General features: G+C 46.5%; 1 protein-coding gene across 8 annotated transcripts in view; it reads left to right on the top strand.

Annotated features, from left to right (window-relative positions):
- LOC146771114 (stAR-related lipid transfer protein 3-like) overlaps nt 1-18111 on the top strand; it is a 127048-nt gene that overhangs the window by 86558 nt on the left and 22379 nt on the right. For all 8 annotated transcript variants that reach the window (XM_085640339.1, XM_085640332.1, XM_085640337.1 and 5 more), the window contains 6 exons: nt 2474-2591; nt 6557-6655; nt 7091-7146; nt 8591-8683; nt 10630-10692; nt 16759-16854. In XM_085640339.1, the coding sequence (XP_085496465.1) occupies nt 2474-2591; nt 6557-6655; nt 7091-7146; nt 8591-8683; nt 10630-10692; nt 16759-16854 (525 nt within the window). The remainder of the gene's footprint in view (nt 1-2473; nt 2592-6556; nt 6656-7090; nt 7147-8590; nt 8684-10629; nt 10693-16758; nt 16855-18111) is intronic.

Genomic DNA, 18111 nt, shown 5'->3' with positions numbered 1-18111 from the left:
CGCTTCAATTCCCGCCCCTTCCTCACCACAGAGCGCGTCTTTTATTTAACTTTCAGCCCATGCCACAGTGAGGAGCTACAGAATACCGATGGACAGACCTTACTATTGGCTCGGTGTATTTGTGCTGCCAAGAAGCACCTGCATATTGACATTCCTAAGGAAAAGTCCTGCTTGTTGTCTGGGTCCCACAGATTATACCGTCAGTTATTTTCCGATCCGTAAGACTGGTGTTTTTTTATGTCATGTTTACTTTAGGACAGCCCATGCCATTTTTAATACGATTCTAAGCGTGAATGGACCTCTCAGCCACATCAATAAAACGGGGACGTTTTTCATAAAAAAAATTTTTTTAAATCAGCACGCACCCGCTTCTTGAGCACCTCGCTTTATGTTAACAATGCTTCTTTATTTTGTAGCAGTTTGTCGAAACGCCACACCTCCCTCAGAGTGCACACCGCCCCTGCAGCAGGACTCCGTCTCACTCCTTCGTTCCCCGCTTCTGCGCTTCATGTTTTGGACAGGAGGATTCTAACAATGCATGTTTATGTTAGCAAACCGCACTAAAATAAGCAAGCATTGATCGCGCGGTGCTGTCTAAAACGTGAAGTGCGGTATACTCCAACACCGCACTTCATGTTTTGGGCACCGTGGTGCTAACAATGCCTGTTTAGCCTAGTCCTCCTCACTGCTTTCAATACGTAGGTAGGGACAACATTAGTGAAGGTAAAATAATACATTTATGTTTATTTTTTTAGTGTTTCCGCATTTAGGCAACTTTGACCCCTTACAAACGAAGAGTGAGACAAATATTACAATCGGCAACTGCACAACCTCCATAGAAAGGTGGAGCCGTCTCATTCGATTAAAATGAAATCGCCATTCGAATCGATAGTTTAAGTTGCATGACTAGAGTTTTGATGGTAGCACTTAATTTGCCAGAGTTTTGGTTGCTGCTTAAATTAACGCAAATTGCTGCATTATCTTGCCAGATTTTTCTAAACGCTCCCGTCTCCGACAGTTACATCTATTTAAGATAGTGTGCACAGTAGAGTACCCCGTCTTCCAAACCATAAAAAGGTTGTTTATTACTTACAAAAATAATAAATGTAAAGGGGCTTGGTTTGAGGTTCTTACAAAATCCTTCAGTAAACGCTTGACTCTTCCAGCACCTCGGGCTGGAGACCAGAGACCACAGACTGACAGAGTGCCCCGTCTACCAACCCATAAGAAAAACAACACAGGTTGTATTGGAGGTTTTTAGCAAAGCCTTCAGTCAAGGCTTGAATCCTTCAGCACCTGGGGTTCCAGTCCAGATCAGAGACCAACGCAGTACGCGCCGGGCTATTTTCTTCCATCATGGAGCCTCTAGGTCTTCCCTAAAATCATATGCTTTGTCCCTGCAGTTGTAAGACTGAGCAAGTCATCCTCTGAACACTAGGCACAAAGTATTTGGTGTGTTGAGTCGCAGTGTCTTTCCAGTTGACTAGTTTGGTGGTGCAGCACCAGAGACCCCAGAGTGGGGCCGGCCAGAATCCCCGCATCCTTTTAATTCTGTCTGCATCCATGATGATGGGGCGCAGCAAAAGGGAGAGAAAGAGCAGTGTCATTTCAAAGGGGTCAAGGTTGCCATCCCTGTACTGAATTATTCCACAAATACCCCCAACCACCGCTCTTTGTATTATAAATACGTTATGTGCAATTTAAAATCCACCCCTACTGTCCCCTTTGTCGCAATTCAAGAGGACACAAACCCTAACCCGCACTAGGTGGCATGCTTCATCTGCGGGTCGCTCCTCGTCTGGGCATAGCCACGGCTCTTTGCCCTGCCAGAGTAGTTCTGATGTTTTTATTGCGCATGTATATACATTGTTTTACATTTCTAATCTGTAGGGTCAGGCTGTTGAAACACTGTTGTGGTGGTTAGTGTGACTTCGGGTTTTTTCAGCCCACACACTTTCCAAGGTAAGAATCGATTCTAGCTCGGATTGCTTTCGGCATTGCTATATTTGATCTACGGCGACATGTTTCTAGCTCTATAGCTGCCTGTTTAGTTGTAAGCATTGGGCATGACTATATCCTCCCTGTACTAACTACTTCTCTTGGAAGAGTGTAAACTAAAGGAAGAGGTTCCCAGCACCTGCCCTTGTGCTCTTCACTGTCTGCTACATTGGAATGTCCCACGTGCAGCTGAGGCGAATGGATCCCTCAGTAGGAGAGAGTCTTGTGTCCATTCTCCTGGCACCATTGGACACAAATGCACAAATAATGCACCTAAGCTGCAGAGTTGGCACCAGTCACTTTTTGTATTTATAGAAGTTGTGCTGAGATCCAACCGAGCTCTTGAGTGAAGGCAGGTAAGTGAATGAATATGTTGTCCTGCTCTCAACATTGTTGCTGAGGCAACATTTTCGTCATAAAAGATAGCCAATCCAAGTGACGCATCTCATGTCTTGTGTAACTTCCTCCATTGCAGCTTCTCTCAAAAGGGGCGTTCGGCTACCTCCTTCCCATCGTGTCCTTCGTCATCGCTTGGTTGGAAACCTGGTTCCTTGATTTCAAAGTCTTATCTCAGGAAGCCGCGGAGGAGAAATGTGAGTTGGCTGGTGGGCAGGGAGCGCTGTGTGTTTTGTTTCCTGGATTCATGCCATCCTTGCCGATAAGTATGGGCCAGTATAACTGAAGCCAGCTGGCCCAACTAACATGACACTACTGCCATTGAGGAGATGAGGAGGCATGCCACTACTGCCATTGGGGAGACATGACACTACTGCCACTGGGGAGATGAGGAGGCATGACACTACTGCCATTGGGGAGATGAGGAGGCATGACACTACTGCCATTGGGGAGACATGACACTACTGCCACTGGGGAGATGAGGAGGCATGACACTACTGCCATTGGGGAGATGAGGAGGCATGACACTACTGCCATTGGGGAGACATGACACTACTGACACTGGGGAGATGAGGAGGCATGACACTACTGCCATTGGGGAGATGAGGAGGCATGACACTACTGCCATTGGGGAGACATGACACCACTGCCATTGGGGAGACATGACACCACTGCCATTGGGGAGGCATGACACTACTGCCATTGGGGAGATGAGGAGGCATGACACTACTGCCATTGGGGAGACATGACACTACTGCCATTGGGGAGATGAGGAGGCATGACAGTACTGCCATTGGGGAGGCATGCCACTACTGCCATTGGGGAGGCATGACACTACTGCCATTGGGGAGGCATGACACTACTGCCATTGGGGAGGCATGACACTACTGCCATTGGGAAGACATGACACTACTGCCATTGGGGAGACATGACACTACTGCCATTGGGGAGGCATGACACTACTGCCATTGGGGAGGCATGACACTACTGCCATTGGGGAGGCATGACACTACTGCCATTGGGGAGGCATGACACTACTGCCATTGGGAAGGCATGACACTACTGCCATTGGGGAGGCATGACACTACTGCCATTGGGGAGGCATGACACTACTGCCATTGGGGAGGCATGACACTACTGCCTTTGGGGGAGACGGGGAGACATGACATTGCTGCCATTGGGGAGACGAGGTGACATGGCATTACTACCATTGGGGGTATGGGGAGACATTACAAGACTGCCATGGGGGAGAATGGGGTGACCTACACCACTGCCATTGGGGAGACATGCCACTACTGCCATTGGGGAGACATGCCACTACTGCCATTGGGGAGGCATGACACTACTGCCATTGGGGAGATATGAGACCACTGCCATTGGGGAGGCATGACACCACTGCCATTGGGGAGGCATGACACTACTGCCATTGAGGAGGCATGACACTACTGCCATTGGGAAGGCATGACACCACTGCCATTGGGGAGGCATGACACTACTGCCAATTGGGGAGGCATGACACCACTGCCATTGGGGAGGCATGACACTACTGCCATTGAGGAGGCATGCCACTACTGCCATTGGGGAGACATGCCACTACTGCCATTGGGGAGACATGCCACTACTGCCATTGGGGAGGCATGACACTACTGCCATTGGGGAGACATGAGACCACTGCCATTGGGGAGGCATGACACTACTGCCATTGGAAAGATGGGGAGGCATGACACTACTGCAATTGGGGAGGCATGACACTACTGCCATTGAGGAGGCATGACACCACTGCCATTGGGGAGGCATGACACCACTGCCATTGGGGATGCATGACACCACTGCCATTGGGGAGGCATGACACCACTGCCATTGGGGAGGCATGACACCACTGCCATTGGGGAGGCATGACACCACTGCCATTGAGGAGGCATGACACCACTGCCATTGGGGAGGCATGACACCACTGCCATTGGGGAGGCATGACACTACTGCCATTTGAAAGATGGGGAGGCATGACACTACTGCCATTGGGGAGGCATGACACCCCTGCCATTGGGGAGGCATGACACTACTGCCATTGAGGAGGCATGCCACTACTGCCATTGGGGAGACATGCCACTACTGCCATTGGGGAGGCATGGCACTACTGCCATTGGGGAGATGAGGAGGCATGACACTACTGCCATTTGGGAGGCATGCCACTACTGCCATTGGGGAGGCATGATACTACTGCCATTGGGGACGCATGACACTACTGCCATTGGGGAGGCATGACACTACTGCCATTGGGGATGCATGACACTACTGCCATTGGGGAGGCATGACACTACTGCCATTGGGGAGGCATGACACTACTGCCATTGGGGAGGCATGACACTACTGCCATTGGGGAGGCATGACACTACTGCCATTGGGGAGACATGACACTACTGCCATTGGGGAGGCATGACACTACTGCCATTGGGGAGGCATGACACTACTGCCATTGGGGAGGCATGACACTACTGCCATTGGGGAGGCATGACACTACTGCCATTGGGGAGACATGAGACCACTGCCATTGGGGAGGCATGACACTACTGCCATTGGAAAGATGGGGAGGCATGACACTACTGCCATTGGGGAGGCATGACACAACTGCCATTGGGGAGGCATGACACAACTGCCATTGGGGAGGCATGACACAACTGCCATTGGGGAGGCATGACACCACTGCCATTGAGGAGGCATGACACCACTGCCATTGGGGAGGCATGACACCTAAGCCATTGGGGAGGCATGACACTACTGCCATTGGAAAGATGGGGAGGCATGACACTACTGCCATTGGGGAGGCATGCCATTACTGCCATCGGGGAGATGAGGAGGCATGACACTACTGCCATTGGGGAGACATGACACTACTGCCATTGGGGAGGCATGACACTACTGCCATTGGGGAGGCATGACACTACTGCCATTGGGGAGATGAGGAGGCATGACACTACTGCCATTGGGGAGACATGGCACTACTGCTATTGGGGAGGCATGACACTACTGCCTTTTGGGGAGATGGGGAGGCATGACACTACTGCCATTGGGGAGATGGGGAGACATGACACTGCTGGCTTTGGGAAAGATGGGGTGACATGCCACTACTGCCATTGGGGAGGCATGACACTACTGCCATTGGGGAGATGGAGATGCATGGCACTACTGCCATTGGGGAGATGGGGAGGCATGACACCACTGCCATTGGGAAGGCATGACACCACTGCCATTGGGGAGGCATGACACTACTGCCATTGGGGAGATGGTGAGGCTTAATCTGGCCCCTGTGTAGCCAAAGTATATTAATATCAGAGGTCTAGGAGATGGGGGTGCACGGATTTGAAGTACTATTTCAGAGGCTGCTACACATTACCCGAAAAAGCGCTTCAACACTCCATCCCGGGTAACAAGCGCTATATAAATAAAAACCTTTTTTTCTCCTCTCCTATCCCTACGCTATCCTTCTGAAATCCAAATAACTGAGTAACCTATCCACCACTCAAATTACTTTCATATTTCACTATACTAATTCAAAATTAATCCTTTATGGGCTCCGGAGTAGCGTGCTACTCTCCGAAAAGCGCTTTGCCACCTTGTCAGGGGTAGTGAGCGCTATATAAATGCAATTACAATACAATACATTCGCTTGAAAACTATCCTTTACCACCCAATCAGGCCCTTTGAGGAGCCATAATTGGGCTTCAGAGCACTTCACCCCAGACAAGAGGAGGCCTGCACCTTTAGCATCTGCCCTCGTGCCCCAGCCTCCCTGTATACACACCGGCTGCTCCTGGAAGACGTTACGGGGATGGCCGTGGACCTGTGATGCTGCATCTGCTGTATTAAATATGTCTCTTGTTTACCCTTTCAGGGAAGGTTATTTTCAGAAGTGTATTTTTAAGTACATTTTTATTGAATTTCTTTACTTATGTGAGATGCTTGCAAGTTCTATCCTGGATTACTGGGGCAGTGGTGTCTGGGCTCCTTGCTGGCAAAGGATGATGGGAGTTGGGTTTCTAGGAGGAGTAATTTCACCAAACTTCAACTTTCATTGTGTAATGGCCATTAAAGATAGAGGCGGGAGCGTCATTAATTCTGTGCACGTGCGCCCTTTCATTTTGTTAATTGTTGTTGGTTGTAGGGTATCTGGCGACACAGTCTGCGGCCAATCATCGGCCCCTGCTTTACCCTCGCGCCATCTCAGATGGACAGTTCTACTCTCCCCCGGAGTCCTTTGCAGGTGAGAAGGGGATGCCTCTAGAAACCTAAACGAATGTGGAGCAGCTGATGTGTGACTGCACTACTGGGATCTACTGTGGCGGTCTCGTGCACCCAAACCCCGGGCAAGAAGATCTCATTGGATCCTCTGTGATGCGTCCTTGCCCTGGAGTTGGAAATGCCATGTATGATCGTAGACTTTCCCATTGTGCTAGTGAAAACCTATCCCTTTCGGGTTGTGCGGAATTGTTCAAGTGATCTTGCCTCCCTTTCCATCAGACCATGTTGCACCAGCTATGAATTATTACCAGAGGTCTCTACTCCAGTGTTCCAGTTTTTTAAAAAAACACCCCTTGTGTGAGAAAATGTCCTCTAGCACAAGAGAACTTCAGAGGTCTGTATCTTTTGGTATACTGGCCGGTATCTGTCTTGTGACCTGTGTCTCTGCCTTTTTTAGGATCTGACAATGAGTCTGATGATGGCGGGACAGGGGGACAAGCAGTCACAGCTCAGGTAAATTGTTGGGTTTGCTCATGGTTGAAGGAACAGATACTCTGGCGGAATCTCCAGTATTTTAGGAGAAGAAACTGCCCTGCTGGCTGAAAAGATGCAATGTTGAGAGTAGTAAAACCATATTAAAAGCTTAGAGGAGTGTTCGTTTCTTCCACTCTTACTTCTCCTTCGGCTTTCCAAGTAGTCTTAGCCAGGTGGGCCTCTCTTCTCCTCTCTACCACTAGCTCGGGTCTAGCAAGCTGGGCTTCCAAGCAGAATGCGATCGCAAAGAGGTAAGTGATGGGTTCCAACTATTTTTACCTCGTGCTAACATTTCTGAAGAACCCCGTATCAAAAAAGTTATCTTTGCAGTGGTGTTTGTGGAAGAAATGTGTCAGCAGGTGTATTTGCATTTACTTTAGACCTGTATATGTGTGATGTGTGAGCGGTGACTTAAATCAATTTATGATTTACAAAATATCCACTTTATTTTTTCACGAGTATTTCCTTTCTAGCACAAATTCTGACTTGAATTTGATAGGAAAAAGGTCCAGATAAAATAGTTGGGATTAATTATTGTCTTAGACAGTGGAACTAGTGAATAAAGGAGACTTCTCAGTCTAGAGAACAGCCAGGTGAAAAAAGAATTCCACTTGCTTTGAATATCAACCAGTTATGCAGCTTGTCTAGCCAAATGATTGACATTGGATCCCAGATCACCTTTATTTAGGACATTTAGAGGTAACTGGTATGTTGCTTTGTAAGGGACACTAGTTTGAGTAATGCCTTAGGGCCATAGCCATGTCAGGAAGCTTCCAGCATCTGTTTTTCAAATTCTGCCCCTGGGTCATGGCAAGATGCGCAAACATGTGGCCATACTCAGGCGGGGTCTATCCACGAGCTCTGGGTGGAAATGCAAAGTCAAACCCAACAGGCCGATCCCGCTCTGCAGTCCGAGAGTTTCTAAAGAGTCCTGGAATGCGCTGATTGCCTCAGTAAACTTTAATGTACATATTTTAAGCAGTAGAACTGTTGCGTTTCACCAAACACAAGCTGTGTTAAACTGACCGATTGTTTATAAATATCTCATTTGTTTCATGTTTTTATACACAAGTTTTTTTTTAAAGAATTTTGTCTGACAATTGTTTTTACTCTTTGTAGATATTATCTATTGTAATGGTTTAATTAACTAAACAATAAAGCTTACAATTACATGGCCATGTTCCTTCTGGTATCCATAAAACGTTTGTACTCTACCTGCACAGTCATCTAGAAGTGTAGGTTGTAGGAATCTAAAATGTGAAATATGAAACCAAAGAAACAGAGGGGTGTTCAAAGTTCCCCGGTTTGTCCCTTCCCGGATATGTCATATATGGTGCCGGGCAGCACTGCATGCTCTGCCTGGCTTTGTGAAGCGGGTCTCTGTCCCAACCAACCCCAAGAATAACCAACCCCTGTGTTTCAGGAACGAGAGTATGTGCAGCAAGGCAAGGAGTCCTTGGAAGTGGTCGAGCAGATCCTGGCACAAGAGGCCAGCTGGAGATTCGAGAAAAGCAACGTGAGTGAATACCGATGGGGATCTGTGGCAGAATGTGTATGATCAGATCATGTATTTTCTTGGGAAGGGCAGCCCTTTTGATGAAATCTCTTAGAGTCCTTTTCTTGCTGCATTTCCCTTCTTTCCTCCAGCAAGTTGTAGAATTGTCAAGTCCCCTTTCTACATTACACATCTGCAGGTGCCTTGTATCTGCAACTGGAGGAGTATTTAAGAGTAATTAGCTTTTTCTTTTAGATATTTTGGTTAAACAATCCTGCTTGTAAATTCATTGTAGAATTGTGGTCCACCAATCCAGTTCCAGGAGATGGGCTTTAAGCCATCCAGGTGCAGAGCCTGTTCCTGAATGCAGTCAATAAATATAGGTTCAAGGCGCAGTCGCCATTAGGATTTATTGCTGATGAGCCACTAATACAAAGAGAATAGGATACGGGGGACAACATTACACCCGAGTCCCTTGGCGATCAGTCATAACACCGAGTGGCGCACAGTTTGCAGGAGTTCAGGGGGCCGGTCTCTCCTACCACCTTGAAATCCCTAGAACCAACTTAGACCACTATTTGAAAATGTGCAAACTTGGGTGGAAATAGAATTGGTATTTAGCAGCTTCGTTGGCATGTCTGCCCCGGTCTACAGGTCTGAATCATCGATGAACCATGAATGGCTTGTAAGGAAGAGGGTATACACGTGGGGCAGCAGTGCAGAGGGGACAAAAGCTGAAATGTAGTAGACCCACTCCACAGATATAGTGGGATTTTAGAGGTATTATCTACTAGGCATAGATGTTCCTTGCGTTTTCAAACTCCTTATTGGAGGAAGAGACTCCAGAAGGAGCAAGGGTGAAGAAAGACCAGGCAATTAGTGACAAACTAGACTTCTGGACTGTGCCGGTGTTTCTCCTAGACCATAACAAACTGTTACTCCTAACCACATGAAGAATAAGGCAGTTAGCCCCCAAAGGAGACCAGCAGACGTTTACCACCACCCAGCATATAGTGCAAATGCTCCACGCCCTGCGTTGTATCAGAGATGTGTAAGTGTAAACACAAATACGTTAATTCTTTCCCGGATGTTTGCCCTTGCCTGCCTGTTAAATCGGCCACGAGTGGCTCATCCTCCCGCTTACCTGAACCTGTATGACCGAAGTGGCCCACCTTTTTTCATTCCTGAAGTGGCCCACCTTTTTTCATTCCTGAAGTGGCCCACATTTTTTCCTTCCTGAAGTGGCCCACCTTTTTTCATTCCTGAAGTGGCCCACCTTGAAGTGGCCCACCTTTTTTCATTCCTGAAGTGGCCCACCTTTTTTCATTCCTGAAGTGGCCCACCTTTTTTCATTCCTGAAGTGGCCCACCTTTTTTCATTCCTGACGTGGCCCACCTTTTTTCATTCCTGACGTGGCCCACCTTTTTTCACGGCTGACGTGGCCCACCTTCTTTCACGGCTGACGTGGCCCATCTTCTTTCACGGCTGACATGGCCCACCTTTTTTCACGGCTGACGTGGCCCACCTTTTTTCATTCCTGAAGTGGCCCACCTTTTTTCACGGCTGACGTGGCCCACCTTTTTTCACGGCTGATGTGGCCCACCTTTTTTCACGGCTGACGTGGCCCACCTTCTTTCACGGCTGACGTGGCCCATCTTCTTTCACGGCTGACGTGGCCCACCTTTTTTCACGGCTGACGTGGCCCACCTTTTTTCATTCCTGAAGTGGCCCACCTTATTTCACGGCTGACGTGGCCCACCTTATTTCACGGCTGACGTGGCCCACCTTCTTTCACGGCTGACGTGGCCCACCGGATGCTCCTCCTCCTACCTGTCTGATGTTGCGCTGCACTGGGCTCAAACAGGAAGCGTTTGTGAAACCACAGAGTCAGTTTTGATCTTCCGCACCTACATTTCCTTATAGTGCAGTCTCCTTTAATATGTTCTGTGTGTTTTTTCGTTATTCAGGAAGTGGGAGATGTTGTGTACACCATCGAAACACCTTTCTATGGAAAGTCCTTCATCTTGAAGGTAAGGATACCTACTGAATACACTCCTCTTCCCACAGAACACCGGCTTACTTTTCTACTCCATGTCGCACCTACCTGGGTATTCTCTTTTCTTAACCAGCTGAGGCCTTAACTATTGCTTATCTCCATGGCTAACCCACACCCTTTCACAGTGCAGATGAACAGATGAGCTCCTACAGTTCACGCAGCGTTCATATGCAGGTGCATTCTTTCTTTCATAAATTACCCCATCCCAAGATCCATCTGGACATTTCTTAACTCGTTCATCATGCAGATGTACAATATTACGTCCTCTATCATCTCCTCCCAAAATACAACCGGCCAGTTCCTATTTCCTTCAGAAAGCCCATCGGTCCCTGGTCTCTAGCCACCATCAATCCTTGTGTATCCTGCCTTTTGAGCCCAGTAAACTCGAAAGGCCCCAAGTGTGCTGCATTAATGTAGTTTTGGAGTTCTGCATGGATTTCTGGTGCTAACTAAGGTTTGAGTGCGTAGCATTGACGCAAGCCCGCTAGCCTTTCTCTGTAAAGGTGGACTGCACAAGGCAAACTGTTAAAACATCTTAATTGACCTCAGATTGAGTCTTCCCTTGGGGGTTGTTATAGTTATCTTGTATATAATCAGGTGTATCTATTTGTGTACTACAAAATGTTTTAAAAAACGTGTTTTCCTAGTGAACAAAAAAATATAAAATAATATGTATTAATAAACAACAGATGAAAACTAATAAGAACTAAAAATAAAATGAATTTTTAGAAAAAAACAGAACATGTATATGTGTATTTAAATGTCAAAATAATGTCTAGTTAGATTTGTATTTCAACCCATACGAGATTTAATGTCCGATAAAGAAATATAGGTCTTAGGGGAGCTGTTCTTGTTTCAGTTGCTTTGTTTTCCCCTCTTTCTCCCTGACCTCACTTACCTCTCAGAGTGGGTCCCTTTATGTACAATTTCTTCTGTTTAAACCACAAGTGACCTAATCGCTCGGCTCTAATACCTGTAGTGCACTTTATTCTTGTAAGGCGGGCTGCGGCCCCTCTACCTAGGCAATGCAGGGTTGACAGCGGTGGCATCGTTGAGTGGAGTTGAGCACATAACTTTATATCTGTGTTCTTGTGGGGAGTTAGGCGCAGGTCCGCAGGCATCTCCTCCATAAAGTCTTTCAATCCCCTATACATGGATTCTTAGTCTCCCTCATGACTGATAGATGTGTGTTTGTCTACGAATGGACTTGTGACAGAACATTGGAGTCCATGTATGTGTCTGTGCTGCACAAAATGGTGATCTCCTTTGTCCCCGGCTGGTTGTTGACCTTTTAGACATGCCAGCTTTCAAATACTAGTCTTTCTCCTTTGCCAAAACCAGATCAGCCCGTTTAGTGGGAAGAGTTAGCCGGCCACTGCTTTTTCCGTAGAAGAGATTCCCATGACAAGGCAAAACATGAAATTCCCCCTTTCCTGTCTGTGACCACATCCTTTTGTGAAATGGTTGCCCAGAACAGGCAATGTCAGGAGAGATCACAGACTTGGAGTAAAACAAAAACTAGTCTATAATGGCTGTAAGAAAACTCCCCCAGGAATTGGGTAACATCTGAACATTCATCTGAACATTAAAAAATCACAGCATGTCAAACATTTTAAATACATACAGCTCATACATGTCCCACGATCAAGAATTGATTGTGGAGAGCAAAACTCTAGACACAATTTATAGCCAGGAAAGTAACCTCTTTAGTCTATAGAAAGCGACTGAATAATACCCAGAGGGATTTAGCGAACCCTAAAACCGCACTGAGAAGCTGACAAAGGTACACCTGAGCGGGAGGCCGGGGCAGAGGCACTCGAGCACTCCAGGGAGGTCTCGTTGAGATTGTGGTTCAACTTGGGGCAACTTAGTCCTTCCCAGAATACACACGAGGGCTCAGATCTTTCCTAGAATGGTTGGAGACACTTACCTGGGGGAATGCTCTGAACAAGGAATCTTCATACAATATGGTAGTGAATAGTAATAGCACAGTGCTGGTTTGGTGCCTTAAATAGCTGCCACCCAGGGAGTACCACTAGGCCTGGAGACAGCATCTGTACATTTACGAATATGGGATGATCAGACCTTGAATAGATACCAGAGAGTGATTGTGATCGTGAACTTCATCGTAGCAAAAGGGACTTAGTATATTGATGGACTAGTGCGTTGCAGCAGCAAAAAAACAGTTTATGCTGGCATGAGCTGCCCTAAAGACATTGAAACATGTATGAGGCATGGGATGAAACTCAATGGGCTGATCCTATTGTGAGGATGGAAGTAAGAGTAAACCAACCAGAACATTAGGTAGAGCAGCCTACGGGGAACATACAATATTGCCCTACAACCAAATGTGCTGTCTCATCAGTCCTACACCTGCCACTGTGTCTGTAAACTTTTTCTAATTCTATGGAAACTCATTAATGGTGAAGCACTGTAAAGCCCTGCGAGAATTATCTAAGTATTCAATATGTTACTTGTAAAAAAAATAAAAAAATAAAAACATTTTAAACAGACGAAACAAAAATATTAATGAAATATGATATAACATAAGGCAGCCTCACTGATTGGTATGGTTTACTCTCCAGAGAAAGGGTAAGTACTAGCTTCTAAGTTTGTTGTCACTGCTTGTTTGCTACTATCTTTGAAACAACTTAAATCAGGGAAGATTGCCGAAGAGAGTTGTTGAAGGGTCTGTGGAGATCGGAAGACCAGCCTGCCTATGACAAGGAGTTGGACTGTCCCTGCCAGTATGAGTAATCTGATTCACAGAGGGTCGCCAGGGACCAGGCAACTGAGAAGGCCTGCGTAGAGGACATCTTGATGTACTCCGACTGCCCCAGAGCCACGAGGAGTCTTGAGCCAGGTACCCAGGGACAAGCACGATTGCCTCTTAATTGAGGAAGTCGCTTGATGGCCCTCACAATTGAGAATTGAACCGACTTCAGTTTCCTGGCCTGGGGTTCCATGTTAGCTGGAGGAGGTTGTCATGATTCTGGAACCATTGTAAATGACTTAATAGCTTCTCTGATTTGAGAGATCACGAGTCAAAACCGCAACTAAGAACCATTGGTTCTTGCTGGCCTCTTCGTTATCTGATATGGATGTTACAGCACTTTGGTGCTCCTACCACCAAACAATCTTCACCACGACTAGCTCCAGCTCAAGATAAATTCCCATACTTCTAAAACAGCCATCCGAGGGACTCCTAGTGTTTAGTTGCACGCAAGCCAGCCACTGTCCCCAGCTTAGAGTTCAGTGCTTGACTTGCTCCCCTTCGATGGGCATGGTGCGCCACCAGCCACTGTCCCCAGCTTAGAGTTCAGTGCTTGACTTGCTCCCCTTCAATGGGCATGGTGCGTCGCCAGCCACCGTCCCCAGCTTAGAGTTCAGTTCTTGACTTGCTCCCCTTCGATGGGCACGGTGCGCCACTTCACTGGACACTACACAAAGTCCTTGAAGAATCTAGAAATCCTTTGTGAAGGGTGGGCACTTGTTTGTTTGGCCTTAGGAGCGTGGAGGATGCACAGCTTGCATCCCTTAAATAGCTTTAACTTGAGTCCAAGTCCTTAAATATTAATAAAAGACATATTGATTACCAATAGTGTAACACTTTATCTTTCCATCTAGTAGTAGTAGTATATACTTTATTTAGATATAAAAATATCCTTAACAGAACACCTCAAAATTACGACAGCAATACACATTTTAAAAAAAGAACCTTGGCATGGGAGCAGTGGTTGTTAAAAACTTCAAATTGCAATAAAAGCTTCACTGATATATCAATGGTAAAAGGACTTAGTGTGCAAAATGCAATGACAAGCATAACGTTTAAAATACATTTGATTTCAAATGTTTGACAACAACCGTAAGTGCAATCCAATATTTCATAAAATGACAACCAATTGTGCAAAGCGTCAGTCAGATAAAAGTAGTGTTAGCAGCATTTGAGAAATTACACGATGAAATGAAATAGCCCTTAAAGAAAGCATAAAAACATACCAAACCATTACTGCTTAAGAGTGCGGTAGGCATGTCGTAAAAAAGTTGTAAAAGCAATATTTAGACCTGTGTTTTCTGGCATTAAAGCTGCAATAATTGCTTGTCTACACGTTCGGATTCCCAGCCTATTCCACTCAATTTTCAATTTGCGTCTACGTTGTGACATAAAAGATGGACAGAGACATACTATATGCTCCAGGGTTTCAGGAGACATACCGCACCCTCTGCACATTACATCCTCTGACAGACGGCGCCAGACGGGCAGATCTTCTAGAAATTGCCAATCGCCCAGTCTGGCAGCCATAAAGCTGATTTTTAGGTGCAAGGAGTAAGTGCAAGATAGGTAGGATGCGGGGGATAACCGACCATACGAGGTCATTGTTGCCCAAGCATGTCTGCGTTTGGCAAATTGGGCTTTATCAATGATCAGGGACCTCATTCGAGTGCATTTCTTAATGCTAGTTTTAAATACTGATTTACTGGGGTTGAGGTCCCATAGTGCACCTGCAGACATTTCTTGGATCGAATCCTTAAAAAGACGACTGTAAGAGCTGCGTGGATTTTTCTGGGAGATATCCAACCAAATTAAGGACTCCAATGAGCCTGTGTTTGCTTGTCTCAATTTGTGGCACAGGTTTAAATACATTCCAGTGGCTGAAATTTCATAGTTTAATAGACCCAATTCGAGTCTGATCTGTGCAGCAGAGGCTGATTTGGGTAAAGTGGAGGATTTTTTTGTAGAGTTTCGTCACATGTTGGTTAAAAGAGGAGTTTAATTTCCCCCTAAAAATCTCAACACCATAAGTCAATGTAGGCCCTATTTTTGCTCTCATAACTTCCAGTAATGGGGACAAGCTTGGGCCAGACAAATTTCTTGAGAACTTGCAAAAATTCACCTGTAGGTTCATGGCTTTTACTGAAATGACCTTACGCTGTTTGTTGAAGTTGCCCCTGGAGTCAAAGTTGACCCCAAGATATTTATCTTTCCATCTGAATGTTCCCTCTCGGTGACTTTGCTAAAGAAGCCAGCGCTGCTGAACTAACCTTAGAAAAGGTGAAGCGTTTGTCATCACTTACATTCGTCTGCAGGGCTCAGTGTTAAACTGTTTTGGGCACCGGCACTTAAAGTTATGTGCTTGTTCTCTAGGCCAGAATGTGGTAGGCACTTCAGGTTTTTATTGTGTTCTATTTTTAAGCTTCTTTGATGTACTAACATGCATTAACCTCCTTTTTCTTCATAAAAGTTAAGAACTGACCAGACCTTAAAATTATTAATGGTTGTCTGTAGTGTAAGACTGTTTCTGAGTGTTTAATCTGACACCACCTTTTGAAATAAGTCTTGAATGCAGTCCTTTGAGAGTCAAGTGCTGAAAAGGGGCATTTGGTTATCCAGATGTGCACAGATGTTGTGGCATAACAACACCACTGATAAAGAACATTCATTTCTACAATTAATTCCCTATTGCCTCCAACTGGCATTGAACCCCAAGAAAAGTCTTAAGCTTCTCTCCTGCTCTTGTCCATTCATGACCATACATTCTCAAAGCTCTCGCCCACTTGGGTCAGTTTTCCTCCTTTATTCTGTCTCCCATTCATGATTCTCTTGTTTGTGGTGACTATTTCATTCAAGTCTTCCTCCTCGACCATTTTTGACTCCCCTCTCTGCAGGTTGATTTCTGTTCATGACTCTCTCCAAGTGTGCCTCTTCTTTCCCCCCCATGTGTGCCTCTTCCTTTCCCCCATGTATGCCTCTTCTTTCCCCCCCATGTGTGCCTCTTCCTTTGCCCCATGTATGCCTCTTCCTTTCCCCCATGTATGCCACTTCCTTTCACCATGTATGCCTCTTGCCTGTCCCAGCTCTGCCCTATGCATGCCACTTTTCCCCAAGACTCTAGCCCACTCATGCATCTGTTACTTCTCAAACTCTCACTAATTGCTCTCTTCCTCCACAGGTTCTCTTATGCATGCTTGTTCTCCCTTTAAGCTTTGTACCACTTGAAACCTAGGCTCTCTCAAATTCATAACTGTATTTTTTTCCCAGGCTTTCATGCAGTGTACTGCTGAAGTGATCTACCAAGAGGTTATCCTACAGCCAGAGAAAATGACCCTGTGGAATAAAACCGTCTCTCTATGTCAGGTGTGTAACCCAGGAGTCAGTGCATCACTTCCTTTGTCTATTCCCATTGTGCATACCCTTCAAACCTGTCATCCTACCTGCCCCCGTAGAAATGGGTAAGGAAGGAAGACAATGTTGTACAACTTGCAGAAGGCCCCTAAAATTTCAGATTTTAGTTGTTAGAATACAGTGCGACCAGGGAGAGAATTTGGCTACAGAAGACGCTCGTACACATATTGACATTAAAACTTGTGCCTTTTTCCAGTTTCATATTCAGCTTTGTATTGTCACAGTTCCATGTGGTCACTGATATAGTCAGTCCTCTGAACCTGGTAATCCCAGACCCATCCATGATTCCAGCATGCACCGTACACCTACGGTTCAATTACAGTGAATACATCATATTTCTAGGACACACTGCTGCCTCATCTTGTTGTGCCTGGCGCTGATGATCCAAGCATGGGCGAGACACAAAGAGCAGAATAATGATCCATGTAAGTACAGGCCGAAGGCCCAGTCATGATCCATACAAATGTAGAAGAACAGGGGCACAACCATGGTTCTCTTAGGTACCGAAGACCCCATTTAATCTCTGCAAGTACAGGAGCCCAACGACCCAGCCATGATCCTTTCAGGTATATGGGATCCCTAGACTATGCCTTACTCCCTGCAGGTACATGAGACCCAGCACTGATTCATAATCTTTGCAAGTACAGGAGACCCAGGACCCAACCATAACCACTGCAAGTACCGGAGACACAGGGCCCAACCATAACCACTGAAAACACAGGAGACCCAGGACTCAATCCTAACCACTGCAAGTACAGGAGACCCAGGATCCAACCATAACCACTGCAAGTACAGGAGACTCGGAGCCCAACCATAACCACTGCAAGTACAGGAGACCCGGTGCCCAACCATAACCTCTGCAAGTACAACCCGGGGCCCAACCATAACCACTGCAAGTACAGGATACCCGGGGCCCAACCATAACCACTGCAAGTACAGGAGACCCGGGGCCCAACCATAACCACTGCAAGTACAGGAGACCCGTGGCCCAACCATAACCACTGCAAGTACAGGAGTCCCGGGGCCCAACCATAACCACTGCAACTACAGGAGACACGGGGCCCAACCATAACCACTGCAAGTACAGGAGACCCGTGGCCCAACCATAACCACTGCAAGTACAGAAGACCCAACCATGGTCCTTGCAATTGCAGGAGATCCAGGGCCCTATCATGACTCCTGCAAGTATAAGAGACCCCTGGTCCAAGC

The sequence above is a fragment of the Triturus cristatus genome, unplaced genomic scaffold (genome assembly GCF_964204655.1).
Source record: "Triturus cristatus unplaced genomic scaffold, aTriCri1.1 SCAFFOLD_189, whole genome shotgun sequence".
Lineage (NCBI taxonomy): Eukaryota > Metazoa > Chordata > Amphibia > Caudata > Salamandridae > Triturus > Triturus cristatus.
The sequence above is the reverse complement of the archived record's forward strand: the minus strand, read 5'-3'. Positions and strand labels throughout refer to the sequence as shown.